This window comes from Chiloscyllium plagiosum, chromosome 9 (assembly GCF_004010195.1).
Source record: "Chiloscyllium plagiosum isolate BGI_BamShark_2017 chromosome 9, ASM401019v2, whole genome shotgun sequence".
Lineage (NCBI taxonomy): Eukaryota > Metazoa > Chordata > Chondrichthyes > Orectolobiformes > Hemiscylliidae > Chiloscyllium > Chiloscyllium plagiosum.
In genome coordinates, this window is record NC_057718.1 from 103,562,968 (window position 1) to 103,575,547 (window position 12,580).

At 43.6% G+C, this 12,580-nt stretch overlaps 1 protein-coding gene across 3 annotated transcripts in view; it reads right to left on the reverse strand.

Moving 5' to 3' along the window:
- meis1b (Meis homeobox 1 b) overlaps window positions 1-12,580 on the reverse strand; it is a 220,758-nt gene that overhangs the window by 182,428 nt on the left and 25,750 nt on the right. For all 3 annotated transcript variants that reach the window (XM_043696674.1, XM_043696675.1, XM_043696676.1), the window contains exon 7: window positions 1,981-2,089. In XM_043696674.1, the coding sequence (XP_043552609.1) occupies window positions 1,981-2,089 (109 nt within the window). The remainder of the gene's footprint in view (window positions 1-1,980; window positions 2,090-12,580) is intronic.

Sequence of the window (12,580 nt, forward strand, 5' to 3'; positions counted from 1 at the left end):
AGACACATCCTGCTCCCAAATTCACAGTCTCACATGCACACACGCCCCTATTCAGCCACATTCAGACATCACTGAGTGTGTATGTATGTGGCAGGTGTGTCAGTTTTGTTTGTGTTGGTTTTGTATGTGCCCAGCCACACAAACAAAACTATCACACCCATTACCCACATACACACTCAGTCACACATCTATACATAACCATTATATACACGTACACTCTCAAATCACTCTCGCACACATATACATAAGTACTCAGGCATTCATGTCCCCACATCTACATACACACACACACATTCTCTTTCAGGAATTGAATGCTAACTTGCGTTTTCCTTCCACTGGAACCACAGGGAGTTTGAAATCAGAGCAAGGTGTAGTTTGGATTGAATATTCCAACTCCGCTCTCGCTAAACACTGTAATTCTGGGCTCCTATTTGTCTAATTTTATGTCAAAAATCACTTTCCTCTCTGCAAGTGTATTCTAGACAATTCTATATGAACAGATTTTCAGTTTAGCTCTGATATAATGTAGATAGGAAATCGTTTTCCCACTATTGTTATTTCTGGCAGAATGAGTTATTAGGACTTATTTGTTGATTGAATTAATTGTTTCAAGATTCATTTCCTCAGAAAGCAAGTTTTGTGGCTAAACTGGCTAATCTATCACACGTGGCCCTTTCAAGTTGTGATTAATTACAGTTTTAACGTTCAAAATAACAGGTTAAAGTATTTTTTTAGTCTACCTCCCCAACTCCTGACAATTTCACTCCCAAAAATCCCTTTCCTGCTCTGAATGTCTCACTCAATTTACAGTGCTCCTCAACCAATGCTTAAAAAAGCCACAATTTCACACCTTCCCAAACAGAATTTATCTGGTCAAGCATATTCAACTCCATCAGAAAGTTTAAAAATGGATTTCAGAAGTTTCTTAAAAGTTCAGCAGCATAAAAGCAGATTGTAAAAGTAATGACTGAAAGACACTAATCCTGTAATGCAGCCTGAGCTTACTCAAGCACTTCAGAGACAATCTGCAGCATCTCATTTCACTGTGGGGGGGGGGGGATACACACACACATATGCCTGTGTATCTATACACATGTGCAAGTATCTGTGCACACATTAGCAAGTGTATGTATATAAATGTGTGTACACGTATGTATGCATATGCACGCGCATGAGAGTGTATACACGTTAGCAAGTGCATGAGTGTATATATACACATGTATCAAGTATGTGTACATGCAAGTGTGTGTGAGCAAGTGTTTTAGAAACTACTATATTAAAAATTGAAATGTTACGCGAGCTGGTGAATTAGTAACATATACATTTTATTTTCCTTAAAATTCATATAAAACATGTGAAACGTATCAGCGAGCCCTCCTCCATCCACTCAAGGTAAGTGTACCAGTTTCGGTTGTACAGAGACAAACAGCCCATGCCATCCCTGATTCAATCATTCTGTCTGTTCTCTGATCTCAACAGGGACCGCTCTATCACTGGGGGGCAACTCATCATTGCTCACGTGACTGGCTGCTGTGCAAGAGCCCTTTTCTTTCATAGTCAGGTTCCAATCTCACCCACCTATCTCATCAATGCCTCCTACACTCCTGCCTCACCTCCATAACCCCTCCCTCACCACCACAACTCCTTCACTCCCCTTCACCTCCATGTTCCCTCCCCCTCCACTCCGCGCTCAGCTCCAGACCTCCTCCACGCTCCCTCACATCCATAACCCATTCTCTCTCCCTCACCCCTATACTCTTTCCCTCGCCACTCCCCCCTCACCTCTGCCCTTACATCTGTCCGTCTTCTTCCCCTCCTCCCCTCCCAACCAATCTGCCTCCCATTCCTGCCCCCACTCTAAGATCTAATGAGTGTTTCTCATTGTCAGATGACCAGTGTATTGGCCATTAGACCCAATGGGCTGTGAGGTTTGTGTATCAGAGCGTTATCAAACAGACGGGCAATTGTTTAGTTTCTTACCTGGTTCACTGCTGTTATCACCACTGTGTGATGTGTGGCCCCCACTGGAGGGGCCAGGTGTGCCACCCGAATGTGTTGATGCAGTGTCATCGTGATCCCTGTTCCAGGTCTGAAGGAGGGAATGACACGGATAAGGGAAAATGAAAGCTGACAGCAAAACCTCCACATCACAATTTACCCCAGGCACACAAAGTACGGGGAGAACACCTTTCCTGTTTTCGGGTGGCACCGCGTACAGACCTTCATGAGAATATCGAAATGGCACTGCCTCTGAGCGGAATTCATTCGTTCATAGGAAGTGAGCGTAACAGGCTGGCCCACTATTTGATGCCCAGCCCTAACTGCCCCAGGACTGAGTGGCTCACTGGGCCATTTCAGAGGGCATTTAGAGTCAATCCCTAGTGACCTCAAGACCATATGAAGTAGAAACAGGAGTAAACCATTCACCCCAATTGCTGTGGGCCACATGTTGGCCAGGCTGCTTGAGCAGTGCAGATTTCTTTCGCTAAAAGGGGCATTAGTGAACCATGTGGACTTTCACAACAATCGACAGCAATTGCGCTCTTACTGAGACTAGTCTGAATATTTCAGATCAGAGTCCAGATTAGAGTGGTGCTGGAAAAGCACAGCAAGTCAGGCAGCATCTGAGGAGCAGGAGAATCAATGTTTTGGGCAAAAGCCCTTCATCAGGAACAGAGGCAGAGAGCCTGAAGGGTGGAGAGGTAAATGAGAGGGGAGAAAGTAGCATGGAGTACAATAGGTGACTCCAGGCGTCGGGTGGTGAGGGAGCGGCGGTGAAGGAGGCCCAGGACCTCCATGTCCTCAGCAGAGTGGGAGGGGGAGTTGAAATGTTGGGCCACGGGGCGGTGTGGTTGATTGGTGCAGGTGTCCCGGAGATGTTCCCTAAAGCGCTCTGCGAGGAGGCGCCCAGTCTCCCCAATGTAGAGGAGACTGCACCGGGAGCAACGGATACAATAAGTGATATTGGTGGATGTGCAGGTGAAACTTTGATGGATGTGGAAGGCTCCTTTGGGGTCTTGGATGGAGGTGAGGGAGGAGGTGTGGGCGCAGGTTTTGCAATTCCTGCAGTGGCATGGGAGGGTGTGTTGTTGGGGGGCGTGGACCTGACCAGGTAGTCACGAGGGAACGGTCTTTGCGGAAATCGGAAATGGATGGGGAGGGAAATATATCCTGGTGGTGGGGTCCGTTTGGAGGTTGAGATGAATGTCAGTTCCACCAGAGTTGGATTTGAACCCATACCCCCAGTGAGTTAGTAATGCTAGATTTCTGAATTCCTAGTCCAGTGGCTTTGTCACTGCACTAACCTCCTCCACCTCATGTATATGTCAGTTTGCCTTTGTGAATTCACATCAGCGAGTTCCTGATATCAGGAAGCGCAAGTGAATACAGGTTCACATCAACACTGGAGGCTAAGGGGTCAAGGTCTCTGGGGAGAGAATGGGATTATGCTCCTTCGGTAAAGGATGAGCCATGATCATGCTGAATGGTGGAACAGCCTGATGGGCTGAATGGTTTACTCATGCTCCTACAATTCTATGTTTTACACCACCATGGCTAAAGCAAAAGGCTTTCCAGCAGATGGTTATACAGGACTGTTCTGAGTTGGTCCTAGTAGATGGTTATACAGGACAGTTCTGAGTTGGTCCAAGTAGATGGCTATACAGGACAGTTCTGAGTTGGTCCTAGTAGATGGTTATACAGGACAGTTCTGAGTTGGTCCTAGCAGATGGATATACAGGACAGTTCTGAGTTGGTCCTAGCAGATGGTTATACAGGACAGTTCTGAGTTGGTCCTAGCAGATGGTTATACAGGACAATTCTGAGTTGGTCCTAGTAGATGGTTATACAGAACAGTTCTGAGTTGGTCCTAGTAGATGGTTATACAGGACAGTTCTGAGTTGGTCCGAGTAGATGGTTATACAGGACAGTTCTGAGTTGGTCCTAGTAGATGGTTATACAGGACGGTTCTGAGTTTGTCCTAGCAGATGGTTATACAGGACAGTTCTGAGTTGGTCCTAGTAGATGGTTATACAGGACAGTTCTGAGTGGTCCTAGTAGATGGTTATACAGGACAGTTCTGAGTTGGTCCTAGCAGATGGTTATACAGGACAGTTCTGAGTTGGTCCTAGCAGATGGTTATACAGGACAGTTCTGAGTCAGGTCTCTTCTCCATCCCTTCACAATTCAATCACTTTGGCAAAGGCAATCCACAATAGAAACTGAATGCAAATATAAAATAACCACCATCTACCACAAAGAACATTTATGCATCGATAAAATATTGCTGCCTTTCTCTTCATGGCAAACATGTCTTTACACATCCTATTTATACTCTCACTCACACGTTTCTTCGATATCCATCTCCTTATTTACATTTAACTGCAATAGCAGCTTCTCGCCCAGCTACTAATTGCATTTTCTGATAGTCTCCTTTTCTAACTCACTTCCATGCTGACAGACTCTGCTGTGTAGTACCTTGGGCTGTTTTCTATGTTGATAGGTGCTCTATGAATGTTGTCATTGACCCATTGCTTGTTTGACAGTCTAACTTTATCCCAACCCTTCCCCCATTTTCAGCCACAAGTGAAAAATTAATCTCTATCCTTTGTGCAATCTGATTATGAAACTGAGATTTCGAGGGGATTTGAGGAGTACATTTTTCACCCAGAACATGGTGGGGGTCTGGATTGCATGGCCAGGGAGGGAAGGGGAGGTGGGAAATCTCACAGCCTTTAAAATGCACCTGCCTGAGCACTTGAAGTTTCATAACATCCAAATGCTGAGAAGTGGGACTAGTATAGATTTAAAGGATTTATGGCAGTCCAAAGTCAATGGGCCAAACCGCCTCTTCTGTGCTGTATAATTTGATGATTCTCTGAATCCAAGAACCCATGAAATATCTGATTCAGCATGACAGTGACATCACATCAATATCATTTGCACTATCACCACGCAACAGCTTCACATCATCCTCCTTTAGTATCAGAAATTACTCCAAAGAAACAATAAAGAACGTGATTTTACTCTTTCATTTTCAACCAATAACGCTAACCCCAATCACAACATGCATTTTCAAACTGATTTTGCACTTAATAAGCATTTGACCTTAGAACAGACAGGAAGATACAGATGCATTTTTACTAATATACATGCAGTCCCAAATTTATGAATGTCTGACTTATAAATGTGGGAGTGTATAAATGAGATCCCATATAGGATATACGTATATTACATCATCAACTTACGAACATACCCAAGAACGCAACCTGTTTGTAACGTGATATTCACTCAGGCTAGTCCTGTTTAACTGTGGGATTTGCCCAGGCCATTTCAGAGAGTGGTTAAGGGATCAACCTTATTGCTGTGGGCCAGGGTTCATATGTAAACCAGACCTGGTAAGACTGGCAGATTTTCATACTTGAAAGAACTTGCCATGACAATCCAACCATTTCATGGCCGCCATGACTGATACGAGCTCTTTAATTCCATGCTTCATTTAATTAAATGAATACAAACACCCAGCTGATATGCTGAGATTTGAAGTTGTGTCTCCAGACTAGATTAGTAGTCCAGCAACTGAGTTAGAGTGACTCAGATGTAACACTCATGATTGGTAAAAGATAGAGTTCTCAGACCTGTTCTGTCCTTAGAGAGAAATACAACTGGCACTGGTTTAACCTGAGGGTCACCATGCCTCAGGTGATGGGAGAGGTTGAGAAGGAGAGTCCTTCACAAAATACCACTGGAGTTTACATAGATTAAAAGCAGTTAAATGCCCAGTAAATTAATTCATTGGTCTTTTTACTTAATTAATTCCACCCGCCCACCCCTGTGCCTGAACATACCCCGACTGCTTCCTCGAATTCAGTTCTATCAGAAGACTGAGATCAAAGTGATAAGAGATCGAATACACACATTCACAAATTCTAAATTGGAACGGGAGATGTGCAGGAGTGACTTAATCTCCAGTTTTCCTGTGGGGAAGTGCCCTGTCATCGTTTGTGACAACTCCCAGATGAGTTGGTCAAGATTAAGTGCTCCCTGTGTGGGAGCAAATGATTCTTTTTCTGCAAACCTCAACTATCTGGGCAAAATAATAAAGCAGATTTCTCCAAAACAGCATATTACTTCTGTGTCCACAAGATAAAAGTTGATCTTTTGTTCTTTTTCCAAAATAATTAATGCCATGAGTTAAGTAATTACATCCACAAGTTGATGTTTTACACAGACACATGCAGTGAATTCGTGAGGCCTTAATATTTGAGCAGATATGTGTATAGTCCTACCACAATGACAGTAATGTTTAACCCATTGACTAGGGCAGTGAATTATTGCAAGAGGTTTGAGTACTGTGGGTGCTAGATGCTGTAGCACTGTTTAAATTACATTCAAAGCTACATAAAAGGTTAATGGATTTGTTCAATTTAGACACTTAAATAATGAGAGAGATGACTGGTTGAAAGACATGTGGTTGTCCTGTAGTCTGAAGCTCTCCTTGGAACATGGCAGCATTGAAATTAAAGACTATGGGGAACTTGGCACCAATTGTTCAAAGTGGTGGCAACATGTCCATCCGGCAGCACCACTTTTTGAGTCTAAACATCTTAATGTGGAGGGGTGACAGAGAAAGAAGCAAATCCTGCATCCAGGTCCCAGTACAGCATGGCACATCCTACCTCTGTGCCCACCCTCTGTGGGTCAACATTCAGCTTTCTAAGTCATGCAAAGATCACGCAGCAATTTACCCTTGATGCTGAGCAGAGGTTATCGCTGAACCGAGTGGCAGCCAACAGTTTTGGCAGTTTCTAGTGTGAAGTGGGCAATTTGGAATCCCATGATTTCATGGATATTTGTTCCTCTACTCCCTCACTCTAACCCGACTTGTCCCTAACCTTAAACTGACCTATGGAGATTTTGTTCTATTCGTTTATAGGACATGCATATCACATTTATTGCCCATCCCTAATTGCCCAGGGGGCAATTAAGAGTCAACCACATTGCTGTGGGTCTGGAGTCAAATGTAGATCAGACCAGGTAAGGATGGCAGTTTCTTTCCCTAAAGGGCATTAGTGAACCAGATGGGGTTTTCCAACAATCAGCTACAATCCGGATTTTTATTGGGATTCAAATTCCACCACCTGGCACAGTGGGATTCACATCTGGGTCCCCATAACATTACCTTGGTCCGTGGATTAATAGTCCAGCAGGGATAAAATTAGGTCATCACCTCCTGGCTAAGGTTGTAGCCAGAAACAAAGGATCTCAGGAGAGAAGTGGAAGCAGATGCTGCAGCTCTCCAATCACGTGAGCTTCTTCCTGACACCACTACTTAAACGTAATAGTTCCCTTCTGTCAGAAACAGTGAGGAACTGATGTGAATCGGGTGGGAGTGCCCCACTGAAGAGACATTGGCCTTCCCGTGTGATGGAGAAGGGGAGTCAGAAAGCTGCCTGAAAGCAGTTCTGCCTGGTTACAGCTTTAATGTGGTACCAGTTACTGTGGCTTGCATGCCCAGACAGCCTGGGAGCAGAAGGATCTGGTGCCTGGCAAGGTCCAGGGAGATGCAGCGTTTCTCTTTGTATGCGCAGACCTTGTGCAATGGATGGAGCAGGCTCCTTCATATCTGATGGAAAATCTCAGGCCTCACCTGCCTTTGGCTTTGCTCCTGAAGCTGTCCTCACCATGAGGGCCTACCCCATCAACCACTTATCCAGACAGCTCCCAGATCCCATCCTGCCTCAAGTCAGCCCTTGGGTCCCAACCAGCCACCGGACTGAAGACTGGCAGCACCCAGGAATCTGAAGATATGTAAAAATTTCCAGGCCTCAAAACGTTGGACAGTTCACACCCAGAGTGAGAAATCCAACTTTAAAGCCTGCACATCCTGGTTAGAAACAAGCTGAGAGACATGGGATTCTTTACTGTGCAGGTTGAAGGGTCATGTGGCTTTGAGTAAAAAAACGTTTGGTAGTCTTGTTAAGAATAAAGGAGTGGACCATCCAAAAGAGAGATGAGGAGGAACTCCTTCACTCTGGGAGGCGGGGGGAATGAGTCTTTGGGATTCTCTCCTCCAACCAACTTTGGAAGCTCAACCTTTGAGCAGGATCAATAGATTTCAGCATACTAACGCCATGAAGGGAAAGGGAGATAGTGCAGAAACTTGGCATAGAGTGAGATGATAAGCCATGATCTGACTGAATCTGAGATTTAAATAATATAGATGAGGCCTTTCGGGTCATTGGGTCCATATTACCAAAATAACGCTAATGTCAGTGAATCATTGAAGCCTCACTTGGGCCAGAAGGCCTCTTTTGATTCCTATCTCCTGTGCTCCTGTGAAATTGGCAAAAAGAAGCTAATGTTTCGCACATTTGATGAAAAGATTGAGTAAACTTCTGTACCAAGCTTCTCACTGTGTTGATACGTTGACTGGACTTGACTGTTCTGACCTATGACTGGCACACAGGCTCATTAGCACAGTTCTGCATATCACCAATATTTCAGACTAACCGAAAGGGTTAAATTGTGATTGCAGGGTTGCGCCGACTAATCTTGCATACCCTCAAGTAAAAGATTAAACAGTGAGCTGACTGTGCTGATTTGAGGTGATTAAAGGGGTTGGAAAAGTACACAGAAAAGAAATTCATTCATCAGGAGGAGAGGGGGAAGTGAGAATTCAGAATGAGGGGTTTCATCCACAAATTGGAGCTGGGCTGTTTAAGTGTGGTATCAGGGTGTCCTCATTCAAAAGAGGACAGAAACCTGGAACTGGCTGGAACCATTAAACTGTGGGGGTGGGGATGGAGAGGGAAAGTGGGGTGTCGATGGAACATTTCAGATCTGAAATTGACCGAGATTAGGTAGGCAAGGGCATTAACGACAGGGAGCCAAGATGCAGGTTAGCTATGATCTCACTTCTGGTCAAACATAGAGGGGGAGTGAGTATTCAGCCCCTCCAGCCTGAACCACCATTCAATAAGATTGTGGCTGATCTGCTCACTCCATGTTCCCACTTACTCCTGATTGACCTTTCACCCCCCCTCGCTTGTCAAGTATCCATCTACCTCTGCCTTATCAATATTCAAAGACTCTGCTTCCATCACCTTTTGAGAGTTCCAAAGGCACAGGGCAGCCATAAACAAAATAATTCTCCTCATCTGTCTTAATTGAGTGATCCCTAGCTTTTAAACAGTGTCTGTTAGTTTGAGATCCTCCCATTAGAAAAAGCATCCACCCAGTCAAGTCCTCTCAGGATCTTATATGATTCAAACAAGTCAGCTCTTAGTCTCTGAAACTCCAATAGATACGAGTCCAGTCTCTCCAACCTTTCCTCCTCAGATAATCCACTCATTCCATGTATGACTCTAGTACACCTTCCCTGACCTACTCCAAAGCCCTTTGATATCCTTTCTTTAATAAGTCTCTGGGTGACCTCTCACTATTCCAGCGTTCCTTCTCCTGGCTAAAACAATGTTCAAAAGCATTTTCTCTGTAGAAAGCAAGACCCAAAGAAATTACAATGGAAAAACAATCTCCCTTTAACAAATAGGCTAAACAAACATGGAAAAGTTAAATGCAGTGAACGTGATACTCATTTAATTTTGATCATGTCTATGCAGTGAGACTTTAATTTACACTTAGCTGATAAATGCTAAAATCAATCTGATAGAAACCTTGGATGGGCTAAAAGCTGAAGAATTATATGGGGAAGAGGTTTGCCACATGGTGAACCAGGACCATGTGGGTCACACACAGACTCAGCTTTTTGTCACTTCATGTGTAACAAAGGGACAGAGAGGAATTCTGCATGCCTCATGGACTCAGCCCCATATCCAGTCACCCTGTGCTACTGAGTATGAAACAGACATCACTTGTTACCACTTGGTATGTTTCAATGTCACATCCACATAGGAAAGAAATTGGCTGCAAATTAAATTTTGGGAGGATGAAAAATACAATTACAACTCGCTTTTTGCTCAAATCCGGACTTAGCCACCCAGAACAAAAAAAAATCTAATCAGCTTTCAGGACAAGTGATTAAAATGCAGCAATAAGTTGCAGGTCATTCTAGGTAGGCCTTCATGTGTACAATGTAAACTATCCTACACAGTACTGCGGATTGCAAAGTTACCTTAAGGGGGAATAATCAAACTTTTTTTTGCAAAACTCACCAAAAGATCTATAATGCGGACTGTGTCCCTTCTCTGTTAGGATTCTCAGATTCCCTGTCATATGCTGCAACGATTAAACAATTATTGTCCATTACAACCACAACATACTAACAAAGCCAGGAAGTTACTTTCTCATATAGATCGAATCATGTGTTCATTTGGATGATGCACAATTTATTATGCTGCGTTTTTGGACAAATCTAAGCTGTACTTCAAAACGAGTGATATTGTCATTCAGTCCGAGGTATACGCTATTGCTTTGGAATACGATTTTTAAACAGTATCAAAGAGGAGGATTTGCAGCAATTTAAGAAAGCTCTCCCACTGAAAGACCACTTGGAAAGAAACTACTTCTCATTCGCCTCTTTCCGTGAAGTGCACACTTTCCTCTAATAGAGCAGCAGCTAGAAATGCTAAGCCAACAAATGTTCCTTTTAAAGGAACATCATAATAACAACTTGCTTGCATGCACGGTATTTTAAAACACATGCATGACCTGCACGGTTTAAGACAGCCCACTGACCAGATACACTCTCTCCCCTACCTCAAACCCATTGAGCAGCTGAGTGCAAACTGCTCTGATTTCTGCTGATGCGAGATGCTAAAGCTCTAAGGAATAAATTCAAATTTTAAGCTAATGGAATGATAGTGTGCACATATGTGTGCTTAGCACCAATTTCCAGAAACCCCCCACTGGAATTGAACAAATACAACCAATTTAAAGCGGCAGAACTCAACGCACATCAGGATTTTTAAAAACAAAACTGTTGCTTATTTTCAGAAACTCAATCCTGAAGGGACCAGGAATCACTTCTGTTTTTCTCCTTTTCGTGTTGTGGGTTTTAATAGACACAAGTACAAAAGCCTATCAGCAAAAGATAAAACCGTTCCAAGCAGATTTCTATCCAGCCTGAAGTCTTTAAAAGGCCGACTCACTGAGAGAATCTATCTTGTCAGCTATCTGTTTCTTTTTTCCTGTGTGTGTTTGCCTGGGTGCTATCTTCATAGTTCCTGAGAGAGACGGGGAGTAGGGCAGTAAAAATACTGACCCAGGTTCAAACATAGTCATCTGCCTGCCTCAGGGATGGGTTCCCTCTGTGCTATGTCAAAAGGGGAGAAGATCACAATTTTAGATACATCAAAGGCTGCTGCCACAGCGCACCAAGAAAGATTTTACAGTGGGGAGGTTTATTTTTGCTGAATTAAGAATCGTATTCTTACATCTCATGGGATGTTTGATCAGTAAACACCATGTTCACTTTTTATTTCACAAGTGGCCAACAAACACATTCCAAAGGACCACCGCTAATTACATCATAAAGAATTAACAGGTGGCAAAAATACGGGGAACAACTGGACACTGAAAGCAGTTGGAAAGAAGCTGCTTGCTGCAGTCTTCAGTGTGTGGAGGGTTAAAGTATTTATCGCCAGTTTGCACCATCGCAGGTTTTAAAAAGGGGATTTGTTTATTCAGAGCTCTGTACGAAGAATGGTACAGCACTCAGGGGACTGACAATACCAGACACAAAGCCCTGGTGCTTCAACACGTAAAAGGATGTTTTTTTATGTGCTACAAATCCCACTTGAAAATATAATTAGAAGGAGAAAATGGCAAACTATTGCATTAACTGTAATTGAACAAAAGACCAGCAAGGCATGTGGGAGGTTGCAGAGACCCAGGGGAGTTCCAGGATACATCAGATCCTAGAAGTGACATCTCCAGGGCACTCTCATTCCATTTATTCTGTCCCTTACTACTCTTGTTGATTGGCAATACAACTTGTAATTAATAGAAAAGCCGGGAATAATATGAGAAAATATGGGGAGACAGACTGGCCTCAGCAGCAGAGCTTTTATTAACCAGATTAAGTGTGTGACTTCAGAAAAAGGTTGCTTAGAGGAACTGTGCAATGATTCACTGGCAAGTATCTGCCACACAACTGGGCTGACATATTCACTATACCTTAATGAGCTGCTCCGAGTTATTTGTCTCTTCCTACTCCTTTCCCCCTCCCCCTCCTCCTCTTCTCTCTCTCTCTCTCTCTCTCCCCCCTACACTGGATGCAGGCTAATTCAATGCTTAATTGTTTAGTAAATTCAATTTTCCACGTTCTATTCTTCATCGCCTTCACTAAGGTTCTTAAATCTTCCACCACTGTGCCCGCCATGCAGTATTTGTGAAACTGAGCATACCTTTTTTTCATCACCATTTCTCTCCTCCACCGCTTAATTCACCATGAAAAGATTTTCCTCGCTGGAAATTCCTATTCCACCATGATCTGTGAGGCATTCCGATTCATTGCATTTTCATTGTGTTGGGACTTAGATGCTGGGCAGAAGCAAACCACCTCCCCCCCCCAACCCCACCCCTCCCCTAACTTTTCACACAGTTATCTCCACATTATACA